Source organism: Dinoponera quadriceps, unplaced genomic scaffold (genome assembly GCF_001313825.1).
Source record: "Dinoponera quadriceps isolate SergipeBrazil2010 unplaced genomic scaffold, ASM131382v1 scaffold6016, whole genome shotgun sequence".
NCBI lineage: Eukaryota > Metazoa > Arthropoda > Insecta > Hymenoptera > Formicidae > Dinoponera > Dinoponera quadriceps.
Genome location: NW_014559916.1, coordinates 150,728 through 178,299, shown reverse-complemented (window position 1 = coordinate 178,299; position 27,572 = coordinate 150,728). Strand labels below are relative to the sequence as shown.

At 38.6% G+C, this 27,572-nt stretch overlaps 2 protein-coding genes across 5 annotated transcripts; both read right to left on the bottom strand.

Annotated features, from left to right (window-relative positions):
- Nucleotides 1–6,465: 6,465 nt before the first annotated feature.
- On the bottom strand, nt 6,466–18,744 carry LOC106750562 (ral GTPase-activating protein subunit beta). 4 transcript variants are annotated; one of them, XM_014630999.1, is made up of 24 exons: nt 18,347–18,744; nt 17,673–18,093; nt 17,557–17,583; nt 17,237–17,451; nt 16,967–17,150; nt 15,900–16,160; nt 15,483–15,674; nt 14,875–14,979; nt 14,656–14,796; nt 14,347–14,585; nt 13,400–13,630; nt 13,168–13,321; nt 12,920–13,027; nt 12,260–12,361; nt 11,576–11,716; nt 11,445–11,459; nt 11,204–11,364; nt 10,724–10,897; nt 10,111–10,520; nt 9,147–9,558; nt 8,503–8,818; nt 8,022–8,285; nt 7,591–7,840; nt 6,466–7,482 (listed from the first exon to the last, which is right to left on the bottom strand). In XM_014630999.1, the coding sequence occupies exons 1-24, from the start codon at nt 18,380–18,382 to the stop codon at nt 7,356–7,358; spliced, it is 4,686 nt and encodes a 1,561-aa protein (XP_014486485.1). In that variant the 5' UTR covers nt 18,383–18,744; the 3' UTR covers nt 6,466–7,355. The 4 variants fall into 4 exon arrangements, with proteins under 4 accessions (XP_014486485.1, XP_014486486.1, XP_014486489.1 ...); XM_014631000.1 differs by lacking the exon at nt 11,445–11,459; XM_014631003.1 differs by lacking the exon at nt 12,260–12,361.
- A 361-nt stretch (nt 18,745–19,105) lies between these two features.
- Nucleotides 19,106–27,572, bottom strand: LOC106750563 (protein wings apart-like). Its single transcript, XM_014631004.1, has 11 exons — nt 27,389–27,572; nt 24,786–26,533; nt 22,147–22,395; nt 21,752–22,000; nt 21,452–21,676; nt 21,162–21,384; nt 20,862–21,077; nt 20,551–20,730; nt 20,365–20,453; nt 20,104–20,205; nt 19,106–20,009 (listed from the first exon to the last, which is right to left on the bottom strand). Exons 1-11 carry the CDS (start codon nt 27,570–27,572, stop codon nt 19,860–19,862), a joined length of 3,615 nt encoding a protein of 1,204 aa, XP_014486490.1. The 3' UTR covers nt 19,106–19,859.

The window sequence follows — 27,572 nt, the reverse complement described above, 5'->3', positions numbered from 1 at the left end:
CCTGTGCGCGTGTGCGCGCACGCATACATCGATTACAGCGCCATTCATCATGACTGAACGATACATCGAACTGTCGTTGCCGATGAACGGCTCGCCGCGAAAATCGGTCAGCTCCACGATTTGGCGAAAACCCAGTGAGTCCGGAATCGACGCATAAGACAACTTTGAGATGTCTAAAAAGCCTTAAATATCTTAAAGTTGTCTTATGTGTCGATTTTGGACATTCTGCTCACTGAGAATTGACTTTTCAAGTGGATTTAACTAGAGTTTTAACATTTCGGAAAAACCCCTTCCTTCCCTATTTCTCCGCGAACTTCTTCGATTTCTGTCTCAAAGGTACAAAAGTTCGTTTCAGGAATCCAGAGAGCACAAAAGTCCGTATTCTGAACTCTCTTTTATTGATAAAAGTGGCTTAAACGTGGCTTCTCAGCCAATTAGAGGGTTCCTAAGTCAATTTTAGAGGCATTTTTATCGGTAAAAGAGAGCTCAGAATAAAAATGTCTTATGTCTCGATTTTAAACATTGTGTTGGTTGAGAAAATTCACGTGTGTTCGGTTAAAACCTGCTACATTTCTCTCCATAAAGAAGTTATACAAGAAAAATCCGCGGAAGAATTAAGAAAAAACAGTTTTTTCGTAACTTTGAAACTGTAGATTTAACCGTATCGACTTTCCACGTCGTTTGGTATGAGAAACTGATAACTCCATTAAAAAAATATTTTTTATTAAAATTGTCATTATCAATGAAACTATTTTTATCAGAAAATGTATTAAGGGCAATATGTACGGGACAATCTATACATATTTAGATGATTTTCGTAAAAAAATTTGCGCAACTTACTTTGCAAAACCGTTTTTATTGATACAATGTACAATTTTAAAAGTGGAGCTCTCTGAGCTCGGATTTTTGCGCCAAGCCTTTCTCAATTGTTTTCGCACAATCGGTGAGGGAAGGGCGGCCGCGTTTTCTTTCTTTTCGATGAGTTTGCAACATGATCCGTGTCCAATGGGAGGATTTATTTTCTAGTAATCTTCGGGAAATCGATCTCTTGCGATTGAACACCGGATGCGCTCTGAAGTATCGTATTCATCGAGATAAAAAGGTTACGAACTTTTCTTCACCGATTGTATAAACCTTTCTGCTTATTCCGCTTGATGAAGCGAGAAGCAGCGAATTACAATGTACGCGCGATATATTTTTGCCGCTTCACGGGAAAAGTGAAATGGTAAAATTAATTCGCGAGGTACGATATATTTCTTCTCGAACTTCAAACTCTACTACGATTTTCGACACGGACTGTTCACCGATAATAATATTGAGTTATCTTATGTATACATATGCTTACGCTTATAGATACGATTTTGCGGACGTTTATGATGCTGTCGGGGTAAAATCCATTGTTGCCGCGATTCAAGAATAATATGATTCTTGTTTTTATCAACGAGAAACACGAAGATAATCTATCCGGCAAAACAAAATGTTAGCGGTATGCCGGCAGATTTGCAGCATATTTGAGCAGAATACCGTGGCAGATGGCGATAGAAAACGAGATGTAAGCGTTTATATCCGTTGTAGTTGTGGACATGGAAAGCGAGACAAAGAAAATCGCAAACGTAAGTCTTAAAAGGCCATCATATGGGTGCAGTTATATTTATAGTTTTTTTCTGCCTTGCTTTATATCCACGACTACAACAGAAGCACTTATACCTCGTTCTCTGCCATTAGCCTTAAGTTTGTGTTCTGTCAACGGAGCCTATTGACGCAACTTGATGGTGAAAACCGAGCAGAATCTGTTTAATGTGTTCTATTTAAATATATTTAAATGCTAACGAAACGACATCCTGCTTAGTTTCTGCCGTTAATCTGCCATTAATCTGTCCTACATTGGTTGCGTTCTCTTTGGACGTTCATATGTTGTATTATTTTAACTTTATTGTTCATTACATGTCAGAGGAAAATGACAAAAGGAATGACAGTTACAACATGTGAGTGCCGAAAGAGAACACAGTCTTTGTCTAGCAGATCCTGTTGTATTTCTGCAGGTTTGGCTATATCTGGATTAACCCATTTGCATCCATAAACGGAATATTCCGCGCATGACGATCGTCTGCTGTCACCGAGCGCGGAATATTTCGCGAGCCGCAACTTTCTTTTATCATCGCTCGCGGAATATTCCGCATATGACACAATTTATACATAATACGATGTAGCATTATGTATCGATCATTTTAAAAAATACCATGTTAAATAAACTCTACGAACTATTATTATCTACAGAAGTCATTTACTGTAGAAATTAACTGTGTACTGTAGAACGAGTGTACTGTAGAAGTTAACGAAAATAATAAAACTGCCGATATACGGCCGCGCGCGGTGATATGGGCCAGCCGTCAGTTGAACGCCGCTGATGTCTGAACACAGAAACTTGAGTCATTATGCAAATGGATTAAAAATAATATGATTACATACAAAGTCTGTTCAAATATTTTGATATTATTCCTGTTTCAAATATTTTGATACTATTCCTGTTTGATATTATTTCTTTTTCTCCATGTAATATTTATTTATAAAAATATTATTCAGAATTCAAAAATTATTTATAAACCAGCTCATGTATGTAGGATTGTAGCTGTAATGTTACTTGTAAATATGAAGTGACAACGCTGAAGAAAATAACTCATTGAAAGGAGAATAATAACCAGAAAATGAAAAAAAAAAAGTGAAAACATAATTCAACGAATGCGAGAATTTTTTTTTGGTTTAGCGTCGAAAGTCTTTAATATTGCTTATCCCTGTTATTTATGACTATTTAATTTCGAAATTGATATGGACGTTGTTCTCTCGAATAACCATCGGAAGCCGCATTTATATAACATTAAATGCGCGGCGTAAATTGAGGCCTTGAAATCAGACTGCCTCGTCTTGCCGCGATAAACACGTATCAAGAATATACGGGCCTCTGGCAATAAGTACGAATTACACACACATGTGCGCTCGCATATAGCAATCATTTCCAGCGTACTTAGTGACATCACTATCATTGTCACGATTCTCATTCTCGAGAAGTTTATCGATTGCAACATGCCTGAGCGCGATTCGATTGCGCAAAGTGGACATTAACTCGACGTATAAATGCGTTATCCCGCAAAGTAACAATCAGTTATAATACCTTTCTATTTCTGTCCAATGTGGTTTTCAAATCACGTACTTATTTCATTGCCGTTTCGATTCTTTTCCTTATTCTTCCCCGTCTTCTTTCGTCGTTAGTTACGTAACTTCGAAGTTGTAATATGGAAATCTAATTTTAAACTCTCTACAGCATTGCAAATTATCGAACTATATATTATTCCGTGAGCAGAATTTTTTATAAATACTTTTTAAATACTGAAGAAAATAATTTGACAATGAAGAACTGACAATGAAAAAAGTCAATCTATATTTTCGTGATATATAAATTCTTTGTAATGCATATATTAAGTAATGAAATAACCTTTATACGTGTCATTTGAGGAAATTAAGAAATATATTGGCATATCAATTTTTAATCAAGCGTTTTTTTGAGATTACGACATATAAAAATGTTGAGACACGAATATCTTATCGTCCGTAATCAAATGAAAACTCGATTGTTGCGTTTCATGCAAATAGATAACAAAGTCTTTCCAATAAATTGTAAGTTGCTTTTATCTCAATAAAAAATTGACATGTAATTAGAATATTCATGTTTATTTAATAGCCCCTATAGAAGACAAAAGAATGTCAATATATTTCAATATATTTTTGTAACATATAAATATATAAATATCTATAGTTTATTACTATTTTCTGTAACAAAAAATAAAATAAAATATATGATAAATTGTTCTGTAATATATATAAACAGGAATAATATCAAAATTTGGATGAAATTTGGAATGATATCAAAATTTAGAATATATATATCCTACTCATATTCACAGTGTCTTGTGGATTTTTAAATTATGGGATTTCAAAGCTAAATACAAAATATATTTTCAGGATTTTCAGGATGAGAGTCTGGGAATTGCTTCGGGCAAGAACATTCAATTTGCTAATTTTCGATTACTGGACCTAGCTCATTATCCATATGGACATCTTGACTCGACTATTAATTTATATCAATAATTAATATCAATAATCAATACTATTTGAAGTTCGATGCAGCGATCTTGCTTGTCATTGTCATCGCATGTTGCTGATAAGTAAGACTACCGCATTATTCCAACCCGTTATCGTGAGGAGAACTTATCACTTGGGAATGTGCTGCGTGTAATACCGAAATTTAAACGCCAATGTTCTTAGTAATCACAAGTATATCATGAACGGAATTGATACGAATAATCGATACGAAAGATCAGATAGAACGAGATCATTAGAATTGTCTTGTAGAATTAAGAATATCTCTTAATAAAGAGATATTGAGATACATATATTACCTTAGCTTTAAGTTTCACCTTAACTTTCAACATTCGAAATAAAAATAGTATATTGGGAGATAAATGATCTGACATATAAAAAAAATATTTCAATTTTTTAAACAATAGTTTCAGCATATATTGTGTTCTCTTAATAATTTACCTCTTTTTCTCACACCTACACACACACACATGCGCGCGTTAACATACTTTCAAGATACAATTGCAAAATTCGTACGGTAATTGAAGGATTGATTTATATAAATAAAAAAAAATTATACAGGGTTCTCTCTAAACTATATTCAATCTCTAACTCACCGTATAGTATAGTCTCGATAGAAAATAATGAAGCATCTCGTACAATTACATACTAGATATATTTGATAAAAAAAGTGACAAAACATTTTCCGCCGATAGGTTTATCGATGATAAGAATAACGCAATTGAGGAGGATGATGCCTCCATCATTACAAAGCGATATTCGCTTTGTCGTGAGCGCGTACTTGACGTTAAGTCAACGCGGTTAAAATAACAACGGGCCACTGGAGGCGTACGGTAATACGAAACGCGCTGAATTCAGACAATGGATCCCCGCGCGTTCTGCAGGGCGCGCGCTAAGTGGACAATGATACATCGCTTTTAGATGAGACACGAGTCATTGTATGCGTTCGAGTCTCCCCGCTCATTTAGAGATAGAGATCTTCGTGCCTTAACCGGTGTTATCGTTTCATGGACACGAAGAAAGAAAATATATGTAACTTAAAATCAGTAATCGGTCACGTTATATGCGACTGTCGCGTTTCAGAATTGAGAAATAAATAGATGTAGCATCGTTACGCAACGTCGTGTAAGATGTCTCGTATTTACGAAGCCAGTGTTTATTTATACATTTACGACGAATAGTTTGTACTACTGTACTGTTTGTACTGTAGTCGATTTTGTTCCTAAATGGATAGGATTCTCGACGCTTTGATGGATGGATTCATCGTCTTTCGATCATGATCGATTGAACACATGAGCGGCTTTTCAGACGCTCTAAACTTCGGAATTTATTTTTCTTTTTTCATTCCTCGGTTTGTGATCAGATTAGTTTTGCGAAAATGTTGAATTTCGCTGAATTTCAAAGATAAATGACCGTCGAATTATAATTCATTTTGTAAATATTTTTTCCAAGTAATGCCCCAAGTCTCCTGTAATTTTAATGTGAAAATACAACGTTGCGATGATATTGCTCATAAATGTTCTAAACAAATAAAGACGTCTTTAAAAAAATAGCAGAAGTATGTTAGAAAGAAGAAAAAAGATTCTTCGCGTATGACCGTTATTTTTTATTATGGCCATTATTGGAATGGAATTTCATGTCTTCTCTCATGACGATTAGGAGCAATGATAATTTCTTCATATTACATAACTATGTTCCAATAATAATATTACTATAAATATAACTGGACAATATAGTAAAAGTTAAAAATATCAATAGAAGCATGTATTTGTAAGTGATTTAGGCGAGTTGTTTAACAGACTGGATAATTCTATATTGTCGAAAAACTGAGGCAAAATATATTTTATTGCGAGAATAGCGAAAATGAAAAATCATAAAATCAATAAAAGCACAAATCCATAGTCATACTTGTTTGACGTGTTGAGAGTTGGAGTCGTAGTGTAAGTGCAGATTGAGATTAAGTATATATAAAATATGTGAGACCGATAAGCGTCGAATTGAAGATATAATGAATGAGGCAGGAAAAAACAAAACATTTCAACACAAGAACAGTTAAAACGTATTTACCAGTTGATATGAGCAATCAATAATCTCGTAACAGTATGGTATTATTACCTAAGAAATGTTTAATCGTTTAACACGTTCATTGCCAAGCCGAAAATTGAAATTTCGTGTGATGGCCAAATTTTTTTAATTTTTTTATTTAGTTTTTATTGTGCTCAAAATAAGTTAATATATTATTTATATGCTTTTATTATTATGTACATAGGATTTATGTACTCTAAATATCTATTACGCGATAACGCGTGATCGGCCGTTTGGTGAGAACTCGCATCACGCGATATCGCGTGATTGACAATGAACGTGTTAATGATGAAACGCAATTTGGTAGGATCGTTGTGAGACGAAACACTTTATAAAATCCCATTCCGCTAATGGCCAAAATAAAAGACAACAATCAAACAAAAAATCTTTTTTCCTCTCTAACGTATTCCTGGTACTTCTTCAAAGACAGCCTTGAACATATATGCTTAAACATTTATGAGCAAAATCATCAAGTTCGTATGGGGGACCACAGAACTTCGAATTAAACGCTTCATTCGTTATTCGATATATCTAGAATCGACCTTGGAGCAAATATGAAGTGTAATGTAATGATTCGTTAACTAATCTATCGAATATACATTTCTTATCGCGACATAACCTTTCATAATTCCACATGCGAAAAACATGTAAGTGTTTACGTAATCGTATGTAATGTGTGTGTGCACGGAATACAATTTTAATTTTTACTTGCGTTACACAGATATGAATAATGACGATATTGAAAACACATAACCGATATAAAGCCTTAGGGTAGTCCATTCGGAAAATTACGCAATATAGAACATGGGAGTATAGAATGCATGTATTATTATACACAATAAATTAATTAAATGATACATTTCATTATATCTTATATTAAAGTAGCTATTTGATCATGAAATGTGAATATAATCTACCTTACAGCGCTATATCTACAGTACCGATTTGATGAGTAATAAAATAACGGCTAAGATGTAGAGTTCTTTACGTAATACTTGTATTAAAACATGTAATGTAAGATATCGTGACAAGACGTTTTATTCCAAGCGATTGCGTGAATTTGCAATAATGTTATCAGATTGCTGATATCCTCAATTTCATTCTTGGAAACTTGCTCATACTCGATAAGTCTGAGTGCTGCTGAATAAAAGCGTCAACAATTCCGGATCCGTTAAATTCCTCTTGTACTTCTGTACCATCTCTTGAATTTTCAAACGTCTTCGCACATGCGGCGGATGATAACTAAAGCGTAGAGAGATTTATAAAATTCCGAGATTTCCCGAAGCACAATCTCAAGAGAACACATGAAATTTCGATAAAAACATCCGAGAGAGATAATTCATTGCATACCTGTCGTTATCGAGCCTCTTCCTACGTCCCATATTAAGAGCTGTTTGCCTAACTAATGTCCCCAAGACTCTCCTCGATACCACCATACCGTCGATTAGAGGTGTTGCTAGATTGATTCTAGAGACTGGTCCCTGCAATCTGACTCTCATCAAACCGTTAGCAAGAGCTTGCAAAAAAATCACTTGTACATCGGTAGCTTGCATCATCCTCGACTGCTCCAGCCCGGTACAGGTGGAAGGAAGCAGATCACCTACACGATTCGAAAGATTCTTGAGAAATTATTTATAACTTGAGGATTATCCAATGTTCTTCTGAGAATTCCATATTATTAAAAAAATCTTCCATTCAATGAATGAATAAAATGATGGATTCTTTAACAATTATTATACACCCTATTTATATTGAACGTGTTAAGAGGAAAGCGAACGAACCGATCGGAAATTGGATGTGATCCTCTAGACTCTCCAACCACACTACCATGATTTTCGTATTGGTTTGCAATGGTAGAGCCTGTTTCGTCGACCTTCTCGGTTTGATAGGATCCGCACTTGACGAATTAGTCGGACCTATTCCCGACAAGCTCGACGGCTGTTTTTCCAAGTCGAGCGACATCGCTCTCGAAGCCTGAGCTGTATTTTGTGACACACCAGAAATCCGAGTATCCGTGCTTTCACTGATGCTTCGTTCGAACCACGCTGCAGTAGAATATACGAAACATTCGAGGTGTTTATTGCGTTCATAGATGCATAATTACATCGCATATTTACCGTTCAAGAGACAAGACTTAAATCGTAACTACACATCACACAAAAGATAAGTTCATATCTTATCAATGCGTCTAAGTAAGTATATCGTAAATATCTAAATCTTAACTTTTTTATCTCGACAATGTTTCCTACTTTCAAATATTACCTTGACCACTGCTGATATCGCTGCTGTAACTGCTAGTTTCTTCTAATGAGTCCGAGCTGGCCATGAGGTACGACTGAGTAGGCACCACAAATGCAATTTCGGAACTTACGTCGGCCCAGTACAACACGTGCGTGTCACCGTTGTAAAGCGCTCCGCCATGATTGCTATGGGCCGGCTGCGGCACGTTCACCTGCGCCGTCGCCCTCCAGGATGTGGATACATGACCGGTCCAGCCTGCATGAGTGGACACAGAAACGGGCCAACCGAGGGAGCTCAGAAACTCCAAAAAATTCGGCGACACATTTTCCTCGTGCAGCTGCAAATATGAAGATGGTAAGCTGTAAATGAATACAGATGAAGCATGCGTGGAAGACGCATCTTTAATATCGTGATAAGTGGTATTTTGACGTGCGCAGCAATTCTAATAATCGGAGAAAAATCACCGTTAGATCGAATCCTTACATAAATCAGCCAATCGAATAATTGAAATCAAATAAACATTTTTAACTTGGCTTTAATGCGCAGCTCATCGAAAGTGGATCATTCATGATTGTTTCAACAGAAAGAGCACTTGAAAACTTTCTGCCCAAACGAGATAAACGACGATTAGATATAACTGATGTATAAGATAAATAACATCTTACCACGTTTGATAATATTTCAGATGCAGATTTTTGACCTGCTTTTACGTAAAAGATATGAACAGTGTCACACGTTCGTGGACTGATATTGTCTAGTGTCTCCAAATCCATACAGAATCCGGGAATAGTCGGATCTAGAGCAATAAGGCCGCTATCTCTGGACTCCTCGTTTTCTTTAGGCTCCATGTTTAAGAAACCGAAATGGCTCAAGAACAGACGGGCCGTTTGGAACTCATGACAGATCTGCGGCGGCACGCACTCTTCGCTCTTCTCTTCTGTATTTTTTACATTACCATTGTCACATTTGGTCTCGAGCGTGATTTGACGCTCTAAGAGTTGCGCGAGGATCTGGTGTTCGTTTCGTACCGCGTCGTTGTCGCTCATAACTGCCTCGAGACTTGGTATTGATTCGTCCCTGTCATAAATAATTATTAACAATATATAATCAATAATATGTCAAAATAAAATTATATATACGAATTAAGATTTATTCTCGAATAGATATTGATATAAATATTCAAATAAATATTAATTCGTACATTCCAATACTACTCCATTTTAATTAAATATCGTTCTACACGCAAGTGTGGATTCAAGTTGATGAGTAGTAAAGTGATAAAAGAAGAGATAAAGAATTTACCGGACGTATTACTTAACATATTTGATATAACTCACCTAAATAAAAGAAGCATGACAGAATATTATCATTTATGATGGAACAGTCAGATAAACGTAATGTAAAGATGATAGATAATAAAGCCTTTCTCTAGAGTAATATAAGAGGATACACAGGAAATAATACCAGATATAACAAATGAAGATCTAATATTTATGAACTGAAACAATGTGAGAGAGCACTCGAGTAGAGAAAGATAGATAAGAAGAAAGAAGGAGAGACCGTCAGTATTCCGAGTAAACAAATCTGAGCCATGACCGAAATTTCACAATGCGAGACCAATTCACTCACACTTTGCAATGCGGAATGCGATCCACATTATCCGGGAAGAATCTTGGCTTATAATCCGTCCGTGGAGCGGCCTCAGCCAACGGCAAGGGCCTGCCGGGATTGTTGTTGATGCTTCTGATGCTGGACCGGTGACGCGGTAAGTGTCGCAGCTGCATTGTCCACGCATGTCTACCGAATGGTCCGCGTATCAGAACCGTCACGGTCGGTTGAGGGTCTTGATCGTTCCCCAGAGGTTCCTCCAACAGAGCTAGCACTATTGCATTTTCAGAGACGAAGTAGCGGAATCTCTCTACGGCCGCTTGCCGGGCTACTCGTCCACCGGTCCAGCTGTTGCAGTGCCGGAGTAACGAAACTTCATCCAACAATGACGAGAGCGACTGCGCTCCGCAGGCACTGGGAAAATAACCGACCTACGAGGGAAAAGGTAATTGTGTGCAATTTGTTGTAATTTGTTGTGAAATTGAGAAAAATTAATCTATGAAAGATGGAGCGTTTTAATATCAGATTGAGCTATTTAATATAACACTGAGAAATCTACAAAAATCACAATGGCAAGGATAATGATATTATAATTAGAATAAGAATTTCGGGCGTGTATATTTTGTGCACAAACCTGTTCCAATAGAATAGTGAGAAGGGCGTCGGCGGCATCCCTGACACGCATAGACGCAGGCTTCAGCTCTTTCTCGTCTTTCATTTTGATGGGTTCGCCTGGTTTCCCGACGCTCTTAGTGCCGGATACCCCGAGTTCAACGACTTCCAATACTGTGGTCAAGCAGTCTTTGTCCTTCAACAAGAAGATAAAAGTAAAGTAGAATACTCACTGAGATGATTTCGTGAATTTCCTATATATATATGAGTTAAATGTATTTGATTGTATATATATATATATATATATCTTTTATATATTTTTTTCTTTTATTATATATATATAAGAAATCAAATATATTTAACTCATCACCCTATATTTTTTTCCATTTTTCGTCCTTATCACCACCTAGTCTTTCAAATCTTTCTCTTATTCTATGTGATTGTTATTCTTGTTATTATTGTAATTCTTATTGTGAATCTCTTCTAAGGACAAAGGACGAACCTGTAATAACTGTGGGTGCGCGGTCAACCAAGTTGTTAAGCAATTGAACGCCGCAACGATGGAAGAGTGGAGGTCCTTAGAATGTGCCGGAGGTGGACGCCAACATTGATACGCAATGTAATCACACAACCACTTCACCGCTCTTTTACATTCCAGTGCGTCTGTAAGAAATACAGCAATCTGACGCGTATAGCTCCAAAGTATATCTACTCCAGTTCCTGATTTTTAACTGATATCGAACCTGTAAGTTTCCTCGCTGCGTGTAAAATTGTTTGAACCAAGACAGAGGTGAGTGTTATGTAACTATATTATTATATATATATAATAAAGCAGATATTGTTAAAACATGTAATTACATCCGACTGTTATTACCTGTTTCGCGAATACGTGTGCGCGCTAATCCCGACAGCATCTCGAGCGCTGCCAGAGAGATATTCAAGTCAGTTTTCCATGATGAAATCAAACGATGACACACCAAGTACGTAGCGCGTACAAAAAGAGCGTGCGCGGAATCTGCAAAAATGTACCCTTTGCTTAGTCATTGAGCCTACGTGTAAGATGCAATGTGTCTAACATGTATTTTGTATAAATATATTAAATATTCTTATATATAATATGTGATCAGTCCAAAGTAGGATATGTACACAAAGTATTTCGCATCTTTTACAAAAAACCTCTTCAAGTCAGATTCCTTGGATAGTTTAGAAACAAAAGTCTTAATGCAGAAACGTCGGAACTATAACATATAATCTCAAATAATCAATTTTTAAATAATAATTGGGTTTAATTTCAATCGATTGTTATTTGAAAATTATTATACAGCTTTTATATTTCCGCATTGGGATTTGTGTTTCCAAAATTATCCAAGGAGTTTGGTCGTGGGAGGTTTCCCGCAAGAGAGATGAGACACCTCGCATATTTGTTTGTACCTCAAATGTAATGACAGAAACATAAACGACATAAGCACGAAACCAAAATTCACACTCTACAAATGTCCTCGAAATGCGGTTTTTCTTTATGAGCGTGTGTAGCAAGATAAACAGTATTTGTATTTACCGAATGCAATGCATTCCTCTTGAAGAGTCGCAATATCAGATGCATCGCCAATTGATCGTTGATCACTGGATATACTTATTTGACTGGCTGAATCGCTGGTGACTATTAAGCGATGATAAGACGATACAATGGCAGAAATTGCACAACAGAACACAACTCGTAATATAATAAAAAATTAACATCTTGTATATATAAGCACGTGTAAAGCTGATACGAGATGAGAGGTGATATTGAAGCATTGTATAATTTCAATATTGCGTCATTATACTGAGTTACTCCCATTCATAAGCTGTCGATAAATGTTAATGAGAAATTGCTGTATTAGATGAAGTGGCGATATAATTTCGCTGCTCCATTGGCGTCGGAGAAAAGCCAATCGTGCTCATAGGTGTTATGAAATAGGTAATAATGTTTCATGACGCTCCACATGAACCTCATGAACTCATCATGACTCAAGAAAGATATTTAGATGAAAAGAAATATTGTTTTGTCATATAACGTACATATATGTATGTAAATGAATTCCAAGATTAACGCCTATGATATCAAAATGGTTATTCATAAAAAATTTGGACACAAACAGGAATTGATACTGGGTAACTCAGAACAGTGTATTCAATTAAATGCAAGCTAACGGTTTCATTAGTATTAGGGACAAACCTGAGGATAATAAATTAGTAGATGAGTCATTCGCCACGACGTCTGGCTGCGTGACTTGTTCCACTTCTTCCGCCTCCGCAGAGTCTTGTACACTCAGTAAAAGAGCCCCTGATAGAAGAATCGTTTACATACAGTGTGATTTCGTCCACGCGTTTCGGGTATAAAATTGTATGTTAGAGAAGCTAGAGTTAAATTGCAAGCGTTCTCGTTGGATGGTGGATTACTGGTGTTTCTTTTCAGCATCTTACCCAACAGCATATGTGTGTTCTGAGGATCGGTCTCCACTTGCAAAGCGTTTATGAGCAAATTCATGAGTCTCGATTTTAACTGTACAAACGTTATGGGAGTCTTGTCAGATAAGTTTGTGCCTGGGAATGTCGGAAGTTCCTTGATGGCAAGATTCTACGCAATAGCAATTCATATATTTTTTTTTTAATTATCCAGATCAATATTTTCCCTCAATGAGCTTCGTGCACTTACCTGAAAGTGCAGGGGCAATGTTAACATCGATATCAACAGATGTATCGAGGCCCTTCTCAGATCCGGTTTTGAAACTAAATTGGATTTCAGTTTCAAGTCTTTCTCCGGTAGAACGACTTCCAAAGCGGATAACACGGCCGGCACCAACACTTGTATGCCGTTCAAGTCGAGACGAAACAAGTCGGCTGAGTTCAACAAAATACTCGCCAGCGTTTCACCACATTCACGCGACTAGAAACAAATAAGATACATAGTACGCATGTTGATATATCTCTAAATCATGAAGCAATAAGACTAATTAACACAAAAATTGTATCCTAGATCTAAACCGTCAATTTTAGTTAATTTTGTAGTATGGAACATAAATAACACTATCAAAACTTAGCTCTAATTTTTATCATACAATAAATAATCAAAAGGGGATTTTTGATATTTGAGGCTTTCGTGGTATAGAGAATAAGGAATATCTTGAAAATGATTTCTTGTAAAGTTAATTTTTTACTTTACTTTCATAGTAACATTCTATAGTTCGAGACTGTTAAAAAATATTTAATAATGTAGCATTTAAGAAGAATCTTAGCTTTTTTCTGATAGTATAAAACATAAATATAAGAAATGATAGTAAAAATATGTTCCGTTCGGTTTTCTTTTCATATCTTACATTATTAAGCATCTTTTAACGATCTTAAGATTGTTACCACGAAAGAATGGAAATAATCTTTATCTTCCTACAGAATATTAAAATGAAAACACATAGCTGATTTATACAGGATCGTCTTATATACCAATTACAATCAATTTGCAAAAATCAAAATATAGCCTGTATTTCTTGAACAGTAGCTAAATAATTTGTTAACATTTTCCGTTTCAACGCATAAACATAAGTAGAAGAAATTAAAATTCAAAATTTGTTGACCAGTGTAAGTAGTAAGTAACCAACGACTCACTTCGTCCACCTTGAGGCCATGATACATCGCTTGATAAAACCTGGCCAGATACACGGGCAAGATCTCCTCGCCCGTTTTCTTAGCGCAAAAGATCCTGCACAGGGCGCCTAATGCCTCCGCTCTGCCCGACTCGTAGCGGTCTATGCAGAGCGTCGACGGCACTTCGCTCACGGTTTCTTGCAACGAACTCGGCCCGTCGACGAGCACCGAAGACGGACGTTTCGAGGCACCGGATGGTTCTGTAATATTAAAATTGAATGTAACATATTCGTCGAATAAGATGCCCGCCTCGTCATCGAAGATACTCACGCGGTAAATTCTGGGACCAGCCCTCAGTGCCGATAAACGCAGCCTCGAATAACCATTCCCCGAAGAGATGCAGTATACTGTTACACTTAGGACGTCCGGGTGCTAAAGGCGGTCTGATGTCTTGGCCGAGTGAAGTCATAGCTGCAAATCGTAATCGTGATGTGAACGTGTGATCTTCGCAATGTAACCGTGAACCCGTGAACGTAGAAATGACATTACATGCTGTGCTCGAAGCGGACGACGGTCCGGAATTGGTTATCAGCATCGGTGGCGTGCTGATTACGCGGCTTGTTGTTAATCCAATTAATGAGGCTTTTGGGATTCCTGCGAGATATTTTTACTTGTACACTATATTATGTATATTATTTACTTATACATCATACATATGTGTAACTTGACACTCTTTTCACTAAACTTTAGTTAGAAAATGCCGAAATTCAACTTTGCTCAAGAATCCAACACTAACAATCGTAGCAGCCAGTGCTTCGTATTATCTTACAATCATAGACTGCGGATGTTTATGTTAATACATATTTCGATACGTAACAGCTGAATAACAGCGGGACTAAAAGTGAAAAGTGTTTCGTCATGAAGATATGCAAAATCCGATTCTCTCGGATTGGAAAAGACGACACGAATACCCGCAGTCTGTCTATACTATAATTAGAACACAGAAAAACAAGGTAACTTTTGTACAGCAAGAAAAATATGATACAAAATGGGTGCAATGACTACAATATCTGTGGCTTCGAGTGTTCGTGAAGGGAAATAATGTCGGCGAGACGAAGATTGAAGTACAGCGAGAGAAAGTATTACACTGAAAATACCCTTAGTAACCGCAGAGGGAGTGACACTGAAACTTTTGGCAAGTCTGCGTTGCGTTGGGGGTGTAGGGGAAGGCTGAGGCTGATCCTTGCCGCTCGACCTGTCCCATCCGACACCCCCGCCTCCTGTATTACTATTTCCCGACGCAACGTTGGATACACAACATTCCTCCCAGCAACATGCCTGTGAAACTCCTAAAACATTCGTGACTATATGTGCAACCACCACCACGACCAGAATCACGTGAACAAGCTGGCAACAACACGTGCGCGAGTCTCGTAGATGTTAGAGAGATCGTAGGAGAAGTATATTACAATACGCTGCCTTACCATTAGAGTAATTTACAAGTGTTCAATCGCACGTACACTCTCCTGTAAATTACAACAGGATATTCGCTCAAACCAGAGTCTTCGACTCACCGAGGAAAGCGTCAACCTGACCCGCTATGCCTTTGATAGCTTTCAGAAATATTTGCGGCAAGCTCTGCAGACACGGATGCTGGCAGGGATCTATGACGTTGGGACTGGCGATGGCGTATTGCAGGAACGCTTGCGTTTGCGAAACAATGGCGGGTCTACATAGATCCACGGGGTCGCCGATGGTGCGCAACAGTCTGTACCATGCCTGTGCCACTGCTTCGTCCGGCATAGTGGGTGGTACCAGTTGCGTATCCTCCTCACCTGTTGACACGGAGACAAGTAACACATGAATAATATCGAACTGTCATCAAATTGAAATTATTCATATATGTAACGTAACGGTTCAATTAATCCGTGTCTGAAAATTATCTGATCAAATTCAACGATCGCAAAACTCGTGCCTTCGTTTCTAATACGATGTTCTCTTGTGAACTCTTGTGAAAAATCAGGTTGGCTGAAGATGCACCAACGTTTCATTATCCATCTTTCCTGCTTGGTATACTTAGTATTACCAATACTCCCGGTTACTTTCGTGACCTTCGCTGTTCCGACTCTCACAGACGCCTCACATATTACTCGCTTTCACGAATTATTATCCCTTCCATGACATTAAACCTTGAGATTTCGCGCATCATTTTCATATATCGCTGCTCACTACTACAATTCATTACCGGCCGGCATCCTTTCTTTATCTTTCTTGCCTTATCGTGTTCGTTAAAGCTAACTTTTATGTTGTATTCATAACACAAATGCGTAGAATTGTCTCTTACTATCTTGTACATTCAGTTCATTTGGTTGAAGCTAATTACAAGCATACGATTTTGTTCGTCTATTGCGTGCCGTTTACTCAATAATCACAATATGAATTGTACGTGCATACAGCACACATCCAGATAACGCACAATAAAACCATCATTATTATCATTATTAATTTTATTAATTTACGTTAAGACACAAATTATACTATTTAATTGCACATAGGTTGAAACTTGATGAATTGTATTTTAATTATCAATGCAACTTACATTCGGATTAATAACACAAAGGAGAAGTTTAAAGGTACATACTGATCTTCAGTTCAGGAAACATCGGTCCGTACATAATTTGCAGCAGTCTGGCTGTAAGGGCAAGACACACGCGATTCCATTGCTCCACCAAAGCCAATCTGTGACGCCATCGCAGGCAAGATTCTCGTAGTGTACGCCACAAGGGAGGCGACGGAAAACTGCGTTCGCAGGATACCAGCCATACCTGAAAAATAGATCGTTTTGTCAGTCTACGATAATTGTTAACGCTAATGTATTTATTGAAACAATAGCTTTCATATATTTACACACCTCCAACAACACACCAAGCACTCTTTCACAGAGCTGCTCCCCTGCGTCTTCTCTAGTCGCCGGCGGTGCCAGTAACGCATCGTTGATGCCAATGAGAAACAACAGCAGACTCTCCCACGTTTCTCTCTCCAAGGTTGCCGGGCCTCTTGCGATCTGCTGAAAGGTCCTTAATACTCGGTGACACAGGACGGCCTGTCGATTTATCGTGTCCGTGCCTAAAACATTCAAAGCATCTCAGTGTTGTGAATGTCAACATATCGACGAACGGTCTCGTGATGGATATGCGTGTCGAGGAAATTATACTTGATACTGCGAATTACCTAGATCCTGATATAAAAATGGCCAGACTTTGGGAGAGAAAATGCGAATATTATCGAATATTAGATCGATGATAAATTGATGAGACAATAATGAAGAAAATTGGTATCGAGCTCACCTTCTCCTTTCCTTGGGACGAACAAATTGTGGAAGTGGCTTATAATTTTCCTAGCATAGAAGTTCGGATCATCTATGATCGGTCCTGGTACAGAAACTTTAGGTGCGGAATACAATGCAGACAGCCACTCGCAATATATATTAACACAATCTCTGACGGTATCATGCTCAGCTAATGGCAATGACAGGCCAAAACATATCACTTCCATGCACCATTGGACTTCTTTGTCAGTACAGAGTGGACTGGGCTCTCCGGCTTGAGTAATACCGAGATTAGCTGCAAGTTGGCGTACTATGGATAGTGCCACATCTCTCCCCGCGCCAGGAGGAAATTTCTCGAGTACACTTTGACTTTCCTCCGAGCCCTGCTGGATCAGAGTACTCAGTGAAGCCCATTCTGAATACATCCCTCCTTGGGAATCCTGAAAAGATACAAATAATTTTGCAAACTCTCCCTTTACTTTTGTACAATGCAGGACAATTATTAAATGTAACATAATTAAGATATAAGCATACATGTTAGAAAATAACTATAAATGGATATAAACTGAAGTTTAAAATTGTTTAAATTTTATGATTATTTCAGTAATCCTGTGTCGGCCTATACTTGTGTAGAGTAACTAACTAGTAAACACGCAAATTGACTGAATACTCGATGTAGTTAGCTCTGAGCACCTTAAGATTAACTCTGTTGAATACGCCTAAATTCATAGATTACGCAGTACACGTCTGGATGCCCTATGATTAAAAAGTAGCTGCAAAGGGTTGAATACTCCAATTATGCACTGGACCGTTGGGAACCGGAAACTTTCACTTCACACACAGTCCGTACTTTGATTAGCATATAATGTCGGATCATTAATCACTCTCCAAAATATTGACATTTCAACATCTCTGCACTTGCCGACTGACAACAGCTGATCGTTTTGACAGCTACATATCACACACGTACAAATGACAGGAGTAAATAGGTTATCTTTTTTGACGTGGCCTTGTAAATCTTGTAAACATTCTATAGAGCGATAGAGGTTGGTTTTATTCAGTTGCGCTGGAACCGCACAGTAGCGCAGTAATCAACATGGCGCGTCGCCATTTTTTCAACTTCTTCAAATATCTCCATAATGTGCGTATCTTATGCAAAGCAAAATCTTATAACCTATGTGCGCCACAAGCAAAAAGTAACTTACGTATTTTAATATGCACTTGTGTTCCTATTAATATTTAGGATTACCGCCTTTTTTGGTCTTGGGTTATCACTCAGATTCCAAATTTAAATCTGGCGGGTATAGCGGTTCTGCACTCTTGGTTCGTTTACTTGTATACTTTCCGGCAACCAATTGGTGCGTCCAACAAGTAAAACGGCGCCACATTGGGGTCAGATTGAAATATCACGTTCTTCGAAACTTTATTGTATATAGAGCAGAATATTTCTCATATTTTCTAAACATATCACTGTGTAACGCAATAGTGATCTTACAAGTATATACATGCTAACGGGATCCAATAACTGTGAACCGCAGGTGTGTGTATAAGGTACAATTATAATTTATAAATTTACATTTACAAGGCTTATATGGTAATATAATTTTAATATTAAAATAAACTTATACATAATGCTATATTGAATTTCAGCGACATAATGCATCCTAGTGCAATATGAATTACTTAACAGGTTTTTAAAACGCAAAGTGTAATTTTAAATTGTTGATTGTACAAAATATTAAGATCATATACAGAAAATAAATCATTTAGACTGGCAAGAAGCTCAGAATCACGCTTCTTGGTTATATCTCAAAAAGGTGGCTATTTGATAGCTTAAATGATTGTTGATAGTAGACACTGTGTGTGTAACGGTAATCACGATAAGTGCCCTGCAATCATACTTACAAGATGTGTTCTTTTAAATGTTCATTCAAATTACACTATCTTATATCTAAAAACCGATTAAAATGTAAAACGATTTATCGTCATCGTATAATGAGAATTTTAGCAAAATCAATAGCGATGAAAACCTACAATAAATTACGTAAATGAATAAATATGTATCAAAATATATGAATATGAAACAGAAGTCCGCCTGTGTCGTGACAGAGAGAAACTTCTTTTTCGCTGGACACATACAACTTTGGCTCTTTGCATACGCCAGGTGAGAAAAAAAATGCTGTCAGGTGCGTGCATGACATGTCAATCAAGATGAGGTTAAGTCGAGCATTATACTGGTGTCTTCTAATGCTGGTAATGGTAACTCGTTCGTCTCCTCCTCGATTCTGGCATCCGACATCTTTAGGAACTTGATTACCTTCTCAGTAGCAGCGATCCCGCAACTACTCACTTCATTCTGAAGAACAAACGCGTGCACGGTAAGTGTCGTAAAATTTACGTTAGCTTTCCCGATCATTTGAAATAATATTCGTGAAAGAAAACTAACTTACCGATGCCGTCAAATTCATGAAGTTGAAGAACTTTTGAAGTACAGAGACCATAGTGGCGAAACTCTTGTCTCGTAGTCTACTTCGTACTAGTGACTCATACTCCTACAAAACCAAACCAATTTCTTATCATTGCCTGTTATATTACATATATTTTTTCATTGAAACATGTCACAGTTATCACACTACTTGATAAGTGACGATCACTGTGACAATCAACGTTCCAACCGCGTTTTTCCACATTAAAATTGTATCCAACTCTACCTTGTTATCCATTATTAAGTATCCAAGTAAAAGCACGACATAAGCTCCAATCAAAGTGTGTTCCATATGTCGTCCAGCTTTTTGCAATACTGTGAAATAACAAACGTACGATTAAAATAATTACAACGACGGTGATTACTCGCTCGATGAATAATCTTTTTTTTTTCTTTCAAGCAATACACATACGTTTTGTAACGGTCTCTTCGATAAATTCTTCCTGAGATTTAGTAGTAGTCGATACCGTTTCCGTTTGTTCAGAATCTTTCTGTCCGTCCAGAATAGCGTCAGTTTTTTGCTCCTCAGCACGCGCAAGCTCCTCTTGTTTGTAAAACAAATCAATCAAGGATTCCACTCCGCTTTCCCCAGCTAGAAACATACGAATGACGAAAATAACACACACACACACACATAAATACACTCATAACGACGATCTGATATATATTACGTTAAGATTATAAATTTACTACAGCCGACTTGGACGAGAATGAATTACGTACAGTCAAAAATATTTTCTAGCAACGGAGGAGCTCTCGAATCAATGAGATGTTTCTTGTTATCGTCACACTGTTCCACCAGATTTATCAATAAAATTAATGCCAACATCATCATGTCGAACCGCTTTTCCTCCGGAAGTGACTCGGGAACACGCAATAAAAGAAATAAACTACAGTCCAAAACGCCGATTTGAGAACCGACCGACTTGCTACCAAAAGCTGTGGAAGAAATATATTATTAGAAAAGAAAAAAAAGAAACTTCTCCCTATACATACAACGATACGATAAATATTTAATCTTACATTGTCTATTAAATCGATGGGTGAGGTTAATGAGAACTTTAATAATCGCGAAAAGGCATTCTCTAACAACAGCACCGGTAGAACTTTTGTCGCTTGGATCCGTTGTCGGATAAATGGGGATTTCTTGACCGCAGAAGTAATATAAACTAGCTAATGTGCTTACTAATACTCCGTCCTCATATTTCAATAAATACACTTGATTCTCTTCATTCATATGAGTTACCTAGAAAGAAAGTTCACGTGACATCCGAATTTCTATTCGCATAAAGACGCAAGAAAGAAACACCCACATTTTCTAATACACGTAAGCATCTGTCAACTTTACGTAATTTATCTAATAAAGGATCTGTCCAGCCGGATTTTAAAACGTCCTGGCCGTTAATATGACGGTGGCATTCGCGAATAGTTTTTACAATATGCTCCAGACCGCCTAATTCTCGTAGCTCTTCTTTGAACCACTCCCCAGCGCGCTTTGACGTAAGGCTCAACAGTGTCTCCATAGCAAGCTGACCAACCTATCGAGAGAAATGAAGGAAATCATACACGCCCGGGATAATGATCGTAACAGGTCGCAAGTAAGATTTACTCACAGTAATGTTATCTAGATTTAAGTGCTTAGCATGTCCTTGAGCTTGGATATCGGCGCACAACTGGCGCACTTTTTCCTTATTTTTTAATAATTCAGCGTGACTCAGACCACAGTCGTCAAGAGCGTCCTTATGGCTGGCATCAGACTCTAATAAACTTAACATTAACTCCAAACAATCACGGTCCAGATCCATAGCTAGGCGATCTTGACTCAAGACAAACATCACCGTCGCCGTGCACAGGCCGAGGCTCTGCAACAACAACAGCATTATCATCTGATTGACAAACGGAATAAAATCGCACGTCACATTCGCTTCTAAGTATTCCTATTATTACGTCGAATGTAAAACGGTCGTTCTCATCGCGGCCGACAATTTGAAATCCCGTTCATTCATACCTGATCCTTAGTTGCGTCGTGAAGAGCTTTAAAAAACTTGGCAACAGTTCCATGAGCACGCACGTGCATACGAAATGCGGGAGCCATACATTTACTTGCTAACCGTATGGCGGAAAGGCAACGAGTAGCATTTGGATTATTTTCCCTCAAAGTGTCCAAGATATATTCCACGTCGTCATTGAACTCTTGGAATTCACCGCTCTCCTGTATCTGGTGAGCTTTCTTCACGTTCTTCACTACAGTATAGAACTACAATACAAAATTTCAATAAATCCATCGTTTTTCTCGGTGAGGAAATCGAATGTAGAGAGCGTAAAGAAATGACATCTCGTGTTTGATTCTGCATTGCATGACTGAAAACAGTAATTAATGTTACTATATCTGTAGCAAGGTAAAAGTGCAAAAGGTTGCTTGCCAATTAAGTTATAACAGATCTTTTAAGTAAAGAAACGAGTCAGGCGGTGTTCGTACTGCCAGTGCTAAATTCACTGCCAATATGATAAATCTATGTAATATACGTAACATCAACTGTAGATTTTCAGTATTGGCAATGAATATATAAACACGCCTTCCAATATTCCACGAATTATATATTCCATAGTATATATTATTATATTTCATATATATTTCAATAATATCTAATAGTGAGTTGGAAGGAAAGTAATATCGTAATTTTAGCTCAAAATTGGAGGAAGTTTATTTATATTTGAAAACAACTTCAATCAGAATAATGTAACGGCCGTTGTTTTCTATGATCTTTTGCCATCTTTCGGGCAGCTTTCCTCGCGCGTAGAACTCGGGCGTTTTCTCGGCGAAGAATTGTTAAAAGTGATTTCTAAACCTTCTAGTCCTCCAAAGAAATTAACGTCTTACTATCAAGGAAGTTTTGTAAGGATCGGAACAAGTAGTAATCCGAAGGAGTAATGTTTGATGAATATGTTGGATGTGGTAAAACATCCCGGTCGAGTTGCAATATTTTTTCCCGGCTAGTTAAAAAAGCATGAGGTCTGGCGCTGTCCTGATGGAATGAAATACCCTTTCTGTTGGCCAGTTTTCGACGTTTTTCCGCAATGGTTCTCCCTTCAGCTTGTCCAATTAGGCATTGTCTAAATGAAGCCGTACGTTTTTTGGAAGGAGCTCATAATATACCACATCCTTCCAGTTCCACCAAATAGATAGCATGTCCTTTTCCGGATGAAGCTGTGCGTTTAGAGTGGTCAACGGCTTTTTTAATTACGTTTTACTTTTACGCTTTTTTTAATTACGTTTTAATTATGATTAACGTTTTCCCCAGTACTGCCTGCGCACTGCGTTGTTGCAGATAACCTAATTTTCATCGCCTGTTGCGATTAATTTAAAAAATGAGTCGTTTTCCTTGCGTTTATGTAACGAACCGTAGATAGAAATGTGATCAATTAAATGTTTTTCAGACAAATCATACAACATTCAGACATTAAGACGATTCATGTATCCCAGCTTATGCAAATGCTCGAGAAAGTTGTGTATGATAAGTGGAGTATCTCTGCACTCTCCTGCGTCGTATAAGTTGCGTCTCATGTTAATTATTCTCGAATAAAGTTTTGATATGATCTTCATCAGCAACAACCGGTCGACAAGAGCGCTCTTCATCTTCGAGTGCCATATCACCAGCACAAAACTTCGTAAACCATCTCTGACACATACGTTCTGACATCCTTTTCATACATAGCGAATATTAGGTGTACAAATTAATTTGGTGCATTTGCATTTAATGTCCTGTAACTCTGGTTCAAATAAAAATTTTTTTCTTGCCCTATATATATATATATGGTGATTTGAAAGTGCCAACCTTAAGCTTTAAGAGACACTAAAATAGCATCAAACAACGAAAATACAGCTTGTTTTGCTTCAGTTTCTCTCGATCCCAAGTGAACAAAAACGCTTCTACATACATTCTACACGCCGTTAAATAACGATTAGAGGTGTCAGTTGCCAAAATAGCATGCGCTTATGCCATCTAGATTGAAATTTCTTTCTAGTAAAACGCATTAAAATCATCCGTTGGGAAAATATGACATTACTTTCTTTCCAACTCAATATATGTTTCATACAGTGGAATATATAATCAAGATTGCTACAGAAAATAAATTTTAAAATTTCTTAACCTTTCCCATATTTTTTAGACGACATTGGAGAATTTCCTATGAACAATATATAATCTTAAGTTTCAACGATTAGGAACAGGTATTACAGGAAAGATAGCTTATATTATCAGAGGTAACATAAACTTAAAAGTTTAGTAACGTAATCCTGAATGCAAATTCAGGGCAACAGAAAATAAACGATATTTAAAAGAAGAATACAGTTGAGAGTATTTAAAGTCGAATCGCGAACGAAGTTCAAAATTCCAGGTTTTTTATATCCTTCCCTGACTTTCCTACGTTTTCCCTGACATAAAAAATTTCCACGACTTTTCCCGGTTTCCAGGTCTGTGACAACCTTGATAATAATATAATATGAAACACAATAATATGAGATATTATAATATGATATAACACGAGATATAAGTGTGATATAATAATAAGATAAAAATAACACGAAATATACATATAATAATGGTGAATAATTCCATAAATGATTATATTCGGTACAGTGCTTACCCCTTTAATTTTTCTACCGCAACGAACACTCGTGACGGCATCAGTTTCGTCCTCGAAACCAGCGTCGGCCGCGGAGTAAGTGACGACTCTCGTCAGGAGCGAGGGATCGAACTCTTCCTCGTAGACGGAGGCGCTCGCACTGCCGGAGCCGGACGCGGTGGCCGGTGTGCTATTGTCGGTGGTAGGCGTGTCCGCGACGGTGGACTCCTTGTCGCTGTCGCACCACTTGTGCTTGTACAACGCCCGCCTCTTGCCGTTCGTCGCGCCCGTCGAGCGGCTCTTGAAGATGCTGCCCTTCTTCGTGGCGGCGGGCTTGCTGCTGATCGGCACACTCGTCAACGGTACGTCGGGGATCTGCGATTCCGAAACTGTACTCGTCACGTGCAGCGGTATCTCACTCTCGGCGTTCCCACTAGCACCTTCACTATCGTCACTGCCCGAGAACCAGTCCTGATCCACCAGAGCCTTGGCGGCGGCGATCTCCGTGTCACCGGTCGCACGCGGCACCACGGGTTCCGGCTCCGACTCGGGGTCGGCCTCGATCGCCGCTTCCACCGGTTCGATCAATTGCGCGTCCACAATTGACGTCAGCTGTTCTTGTTGCTGCTGCTGCTGCTCAGACACAACCTCGTTAGTCTGGATGTCTATGGTGCAATGTTGAACCTGGCTGGCGATGTTCTCCGGCGTTGCTTCAGCCTCCACCACGTTACCGGCTACGTTGATCGCAGTTGTCGCCGCGGCGGGTGCGAGCGGTGCCGGCGGCGGTGGCAGTGGCAGTTTCGCGTCGGAGTCGCTCGATAATATGTCGATCAGCTCCTGAGTTGTAGTCGGCAGTGGCTGATCGCGTCCGATCAACGGCTCGATGGTCGGCTTGGAGGAGTACGAGGAGCCGCAGTCAGTCTTAACGATGTCGTAGTGCGATATGAGGGTGTTGTTGGAGTCCGTGACGGACTTCCTCAGCGTTAACGAGAGGCCGGAGCTGTGGGAGTTGGGCATCGCCGGCGCCGGCGTCGCGACGACCGACGTGGTGGTCGTCGTGGTCAGGTCGAGGTGCAGGTTTTTCGCGCGGCTGCGAGTAGTCCTACGCATGTCGGAGTTCTCCAAGGGGATCGATACGGTGGAGACGAGCGGCTGGTGGGAGCGCACCGGCTTGTGGTAGTCCGACCTCAGCGACGTTTCCGCCGACGTGTTGGACGTTTTCCGCTCGATGTCCATCTTGGATGGACTGGCGAGCGACGTGGAGATCCTGTAGGTCTCCGGCTCGGAGGTGTCCTGCGTGTCCTGTACATCTCCGCAGACAAACCGCGCCGTGCCTTTGCATATTCTCAGCACGATCGGCGGCTTGTTTTCCTCTCGACTCGGGAGAACGTCGCCGGTCGTGTTATCTAAGCTCTCCGCTACTTTCTTGACCGGCGCGTGCGACACCTTCGTCACAGCCGTCTGCTTCTGCTGCGCCGGCTGCTGCTGCGGCTGCTGGGGTTGCTTCGGGACACGGGGCCGGCCGCATTGAGAGTCAGGTACTGGTCTGTAGATCGCCACGTCTTGGCGAGATTCTTCCACGGCCGGTACGTTCCGGCTCTTGAAGAACTTCTTCGGCTTCACGACCTCCGGCGCGGCGTCCGGCTTGTTGTCCGGGTCTGTCTCGAAGGAGAACGGATCCTTGCCAGAATTCACCCGGGCGTTCTGATTCCCATAGTCCAGTTTCATTTTCTTCGCGCCAAGCGTGTTATGGATATCATCTCTCCTTCCTGAAAACGGAATAATTCCTTGCAACGCCAAGCTTGCTGTTTCTTTCAGGGGTGACACACAATGTTTACATTTCTTTACCGCGTTATGTGTTCCATCCACAAGGTAATTACAGATCTCTGTTTTGAGAGAAAAGAAAAAAATACTACCATTGTTAACAATCTTTGGAATGATTCAACTGTGCTGCCGATGACCTTACTTTTCAAGGATAACTGATATCCATGTTTCTAACTGTATATATATTAAAAAGTCTAGGTAATTATATATGTCTTCTTAAATATATGCATGTAAATGTATATAAATATATGTAGTAAATAAGTAAATACGATATATGAATATATACCTATAGTATGTATTTTACTTGAAGTTTACACTCATTTTTATCGTTCCATTAGTATATAACAAAATAAGACATGTTAACTGCTTTTTATTATGAAAAATAAAAACTTAATACTTCATTTTTAGATATTGCAGTTTGCAACTTGTTAAGCAAAACTGTTGAATGGGCCAACATAATATAATATGTGCAAAATAAAACAGCATATACGAAGGATGTTTATCAAACACGAATGTCTCCTTGTCATTCTAATCTTCCATTATTGTTGTTCAATCTAAAAATATTTGTCTCATCATTGATGCGACAATGGAGCTTCTAGAAACAGATTCTATCAATTTCTATCTATTCTTATGTTATAAATTATGATATGCATAAATACATTCATCTGATAATAATATGTGCAATAGAGGATCTTCACGTTCAAATTCGAGAAAGCACAGAATTATCATACAGATTTTCTGAAACACATTGCATCATAGGCAAAGGATCTTGTATTTCGTGTACATTAAAAGATACATACCATTGATATTGGTGCTCCTGATGGACGTGAAGGACGTTATACCCCATTTGCCAACAGTACCCGCTGACTTGGCGGCGGACGGCCGATTGCTGTTCTCGCGGAAGAGCTTGTCGAACTGTATACTGCCGGGTGTTACACTGTTAAGCTTACGGTTGTAAGATTTCGTGTAACTGCGGGACGTCAT